Here is a 5,244-nt window from a genome sequence, read left to right on the forward strand (position 1 = left end):
TTTCCCAACTCTCCCAGCAGGCCTGGCTGCATCTGGGCACCCTGCCTCAGGCCAGGATCTAGACTGGTCAGCAGGTGACCTTTGTCCAGCTCACTGAGCCCTCTGTGCCCGCTGTCCTGGAGACCATATAAAACAGGTCAGAAGCCTCTTGCCTGCCTGCTCCATTCATCCCAAGAGGCAGCTGCTCCAGGTAATGCCCCCAGGGAGGAGGAGGAGGGAAGGGGGAGCAGGGGCAGAGGGGTCCCTGCCTGACTGCCAGCACAGTCTGGGGGAGAGCTCGCTGGAGCACAGGAAGCCTCAGGGCTGGGGGAGCGGCCCCCACTTGCAGTTTGCACGCTGAGGGGAAGCGAGGCTCCCGGGAGAAAGCTACAATGTCGTGGCCCCGCTGGCACCCGCCGCTCCGAGGGCACACTTGCCCCTCATCCTGCGTGTGTAGGACTGGAAGGAGCCTTAGATCCCAGTCCCACCCCGGCCAGGCAAACTGAGGCCTGGACAAGGCCAGAGGGCTACCCCAAGTCCCCCCACGTGTCAGTGGCAGGAACTAGGCCAGAACCTGGTGGGGGGGGCCTGAGGGGGTCTCGATCCCCCATCTGGTGGGTTTTCTGCTCTGTCCCCAGCCTGGCTCTGCCCCGGCCCCGCCTGAAAGCCCTGCGTCTCCCACATTCGCTGGCAGCAGGCCCTTGCTCCTCTGGCCCGACCCAGCTCAGGACCCAGTGGAGGGGCCACGCCACTTCCCCAGGGAGGGTCCGGAGGCAGAGGGGCAGGGGTCAGGGTGGCCCTCACAAGGCCCTTCCCCGCAGGAACAGAGGTGCCATGCAGCCCCGGGTCCTCCTCGTCGCTGCCCTCCTGGCGCTCCTGGCCTCCGCCCGTAAGCAGCTCGTGGGGACAGGGCTAGGGACGGGGCGGGCGGGGGGGACCCTTGGGAATGGCTTGAGGATCCCGGGCCCCTGGGGGTGGCAGGGCAGAGCCAAGGGCTCCCCAGAGGCGGATCCACCCACTCGGCCCTGCTCTCCCGACAGGAGCCCTGGAGGAAGAGGACCCCTCCCTCCTGGGCCTTATGCAGGGTTACATGCAGCACGCCACCAAGACGGCCCAGGACACGCTGACCAGCGTGCAGGAGTCCCAGGTGGCGCAGCGGGCCAGGTATGCCCTCACCTCTCCGCACCAGGGCCGGCTCCCCGGACCCCCTGCCCCCGCCCCAGGGGGCCCTGCCCCTCTCTGAGCCTCCACGCTCCGCCCCGGGGTCCCTCCAGGGCTCTCGCTGCCAGCAGGAGAGGGCAAAAGCCAGGGCACCCTCCTACCCCCTCCTGCCCCTCCTCCCTCCCTGGGCCTCCTTGCTCCTGCAGCACCCTGCCCAGCTCTGAGGAAGGCCATGTTGGCTCTTGCTTCCATCTTCCTTTACTGCTGGAGGTGGGTTGAGAAGCTCCATTCAACCCAGTTTCAGCTGGTGTGTGTGTGTGTGTGTGTGTGTGTGTGTGTGTGTGTGTGTGTGTGTTTCAGCCTGTGCCAAGCCCTGGGGCCGGTGTGAGCAGATGTCCATCGTTCCTCTCCCACCCTGCCTTGCCTTCTAGTCCTCTCTTCTCCCAAGCTCCCGCCCCCACGTCCAGGCCACCCTGGGTGGGGGGGGAGTCACCAGCGTTTACCTAGCTGAGGCAGTCACAGACCCTCATGGTCCTCAGAACTGGCTGCGGAGTGGGTGTTATTTTTGCCATTTTGCAGATGAGAAAATCGAGGCTCAGAGAGGTTAAATGACTTGCCCCAGGTCGCACAGCTAATTCATCCTCTGATGATTTTCTTTTCTTTTTCTTTTTTAAAGATTTTATTTATTTATTTATTTATTTATTTATTTATTTATTTATTTATTTATTCATGAGAGACACACAGAGAGAGAGGCAGAGACACAGGCAGAGGGAGAAGCAGGCTCCATGCAACAACACGGACTCGATCCCGGGTCTCCAGGATCACGCCCTGGGCCGAAGGCGGCGCTAAAGCGCTGAGCCACCGGGCTGCCCTCTGATGATTTTCCAAATGACAGACCACTTCCCACTGCGCCACCGCACTCAGAGCCACTGGGCGGTGCAACCCTTGCGGGCATCATTTGCCTAGAACAGAATGACAGCCCTAGAACAGAATGGTGGCCTGCCGCGCCTCTCCTCTCCAGCTCGCTTCAGACCCAGGCTGGCCCAAAGGGCTGCCCCAGCCTGGACAGACTAGGCTCCTGTCACCCCCTTCAGCATCTCTTCTGCCTGGAGTGGCAGCTGAGAGCGTCCCCATCTGCGGTCTCAGGGGCGTTGCTGGGTGAGATTAGAGGGTTGGAGGAGAGGCAGTGGGGATCTGATGGGGGCCCCCACTGCCTTCAGATGAGCTCTCACCCCTACCTCCATCACTTCCCCTCACTGATTTAACCCCCAGGGGCTGGATGACCGATAGCTTCAGTTCCCTGAAAGACTACTGGAGCACGTTTAAGGGCAAGTTCACTGGGTTCTGGGATTCAGCCTCTGAGGCCAAACCAACTCCAGCCTCTGATGCCTTCTGAGACCTCGAAACCCCAAGTCTTCCTGCCCACCCACCCTGCCAGCATCTTGGGCAGTCCCGAAAGTCACTTGAAAGTGACAACATTCTCACCTCCAACCCCGCCCCAGACCTGGCCCACCCCTAAGCTCGCTGTCTTCCCAATAAAGTTGGATGAGAAGTTGCCGTGAGTGGGACGTTCCACGCGCGCCATGTATGTTTGGGCGTGGAAATGGGCCAGGGCTCATCTGTGGGCGGGCACTGGGCGACTCCAACTCAGGCAGGCCTGGGGCAGTGCCTGACCCGCCTCTCAGTAGCTGGGTGCTGTCTGGGCCCAGCTGTAAGGTAGGATAACTGCCCCCACAGGTTTGTACGGAGGAGCTAGTGGGATAACAGGTTTGACAATACTTTGATGAACTACCAAATGCTGTACAAAATGACTTAAGTGTGTGAGCTGTGCCAGGCACCGTGCCCGGCCTTGTTAGGTCATCATCAAGGTTGGGACTCTGCTGTGTGTGCACCAAACTTACAGAGGTGGCCTGTGCTACCTATGCCCTGGGCCTCTCCACTGTACTCCAGGGAGGGGGGCCAATGGGGAGTGGTTGGAGTAAGACACCACTCGATTCTGGCCTTGGCCCCATTATTTTATATCAGCCTCAGTTTCGTATCTATAAAGTGGGTGCAACAATACAACCTCCACTGCAGGTTTGTTGAATGAATGAACGAAAGAGGTAAGACTGTGCACAACACCCAGCACATCAAAGTACCTGGCAAATGGTCATCATCGTTGCTACAAGCTGAGCTGAAATCCCCCCTGGGACCAGAATCGGAGTTGGGGGGAATCCGGTGTCCCGGGAGCTAAGAAGGGACCCAAAGTTACCCAAGGGAGGCTGTTTCCCTCGTGTCCCCACCACCCAGCAGATGTTCATATCAGGGAGTCCCAGAACCGCAGGCCGCTTGAGCAGCCCCCAGCTCTTATGGTAAAACTGAGGCTCAGAAAGATGAAGGCCCTTGCCCAGTGTCATGGAGTCAGCAAATGACAGAGCCGGACCTCAAGCCCAGGTCACCTGCTCTTCCTACTCTGCTCAGCTGATACATTAAATACTTAGTGATGCCTACACTGGGTGTCAGAGGGCTCCTTGTCACCTCTTGGTGGCATCAGTGCACCCAATCCCACTTGGAGACATCCACTCTGTCCTTGGCAATCCACCTGGGCTAATCTTCTGGCCCAAATCGGCCGGGGTAGTACCCGCACCTGGAAAGTGTTCTCACCCGAATCCGGGCTTCACACCCCTTGCAGCTCTGGATGGTTAGAACTCCAAAGCCCACTTATTTATCCAAGAATTTTCAGGACACACTGGACATGAGGGGAGTGGCGGGGGGGGGGGGCAAAGGGCTCTTGGGGGGACAGTAGAGAAAGCTCCATCAGTGCACTGCCCAGTGAAGTGATGTGTGTGCACACGGGGGTGGGGGGGGGCGTCCTTGAGTGTGAAGAAGGGCCAGCTGCGGACAAGGACATTCTACTTGAGAACGTGCGTGCATGTGTGCCCAGCGGTGGGTGTGCACTTGAGTGCCCGGCCACACAGTTTTGTTTTTTTTAAAGAGCCGGGATGGGTCTGGAAAGGGCAGCCCAGTCCATCCTGCTCTTGATCCTTGGCGAGTGACTTCACACAGCTTCAGCTTTCTCATCTGTACCATGGATGCGGGGGTGGCACGGCCAGGATTTGGGGAAGGAGGTGGTGGGATGGAGGACACGAGGGCATCTTGGAGATAAAAATGGGCTCATCACTTGCAAGAGGTGGGGATTGTTGTGGTGACCCAGGCTTGGGGGCCCCCCGGGGGATAGCCGGCTGACAGCGTGTGGGAGGAAATACCCTCCAATCCTGGAAGGGCAGGGGTGTGAGGAGTGGCCTGCTGCCCTTGTAAAAAAAAGGAAAGGGGGGATCCCTGGGTGGCGCAGTGGTTTGGCGCCTGCTTTTGGCCCAGGGCGCGATCCTGGAGACCCAGGATCGAATCCCACGTCGGGCTCCCGGTGCATGGAGCCTGCTTCTCCCTCTGCCTGTGTCTCTGCCTCTCTCTCTCTCTCTGTGACTATCATAAATAAATAAAATTAAAAAAAAAAAAAAAGGAAAGGGGCTCATCTTTTTCTTCATTTTTTGAATTACTAAAGGAGGGCAGCCTCTGTGGTGCAGCGGTTTAGCGCTGCCTGCAGCCCGGGGTGTGATCCTGGGGACCCGGGATCGAGTCCCACGTGGGGCTCCCTGCATGGAGCCTGCTTCTCCCTCTGCCTGTGTCTCGGCCTCTCTCTCTCTCTCTCTCTCTCTGTGTCTCTATGAATAAATAAATAAAATCTTAAAAAAAAAAAAAGAAAAAAAGGAGGCAGGAGCAAAGGCCAAGCCCTCGCGGGAGCCGGGCCCATCCTTCAGCCCCAGGGGCTCCCTGAGGCCCTCCCCGGCTGGCCCGGAGCGCGAGGGCTGCCGGAGGCCCTGCCCTGTTTGCGGCGGGTCCCAGTCCCAGTCGGGAGCTCGCAGGTTCGGGCTCGGGGCGGCGCCCCTCGGATGGTCCTCCGCGCCCCTGCGTGCGCCCCGCCCCGGGGGAGGGCGCCCCGCGACCTGGCTCCGCAGCGCGGCCTCGCGGGGACCCGGGCCTGCTGCCCTCGGGCCGCGACACCGCAGGGCCCCCCGCCCCCGCCCCCCCCCCCCACTCCCTCCGCCCAAGAAAGAACGTCCAGGG

General features: G+C 60.0%; 1 protein-coding gene across 1 annotated transcript; it reads left to right on the forward strand.

The window, feature by feature from the left end:
• On the forward strand, positions 1–2,697 carry APOC3 (apolipoprotein C3). Its single transcript, XM_072822131.1, has 4 exons — positions 1–190; positions 801–868; positions 1,020–1,143; positions 2,413–2,697. The coding sequence occupies exons 2-4, from the start codon at positions 814–816 to the stop codon at positions 2,534–2,536; spliced, it is 303 nt and encodes a 100-aa protein (XP_072678232.1). The 5' UTR covers positions 1–190; positions 801–813; the 3' UTR covers positions 2,537–2,697.
• Positions 2,698–5,244: the final 2,547 nt, after the last annotated feature.

The sequence above is a fragment of the Canis lupus genome, chromosome 3 (genome assembly GCF_048164855.1).
Source record: "Canis lupus baileyi chromosome 3, mCanLup2.hap1, whole genome shotgun sequence".
Taxonomy (NCBI): Eukaryota; Metazoa; Chordata; class Mammalia; order Carnivora; family Canidae; genus Canis; species Canis lupus.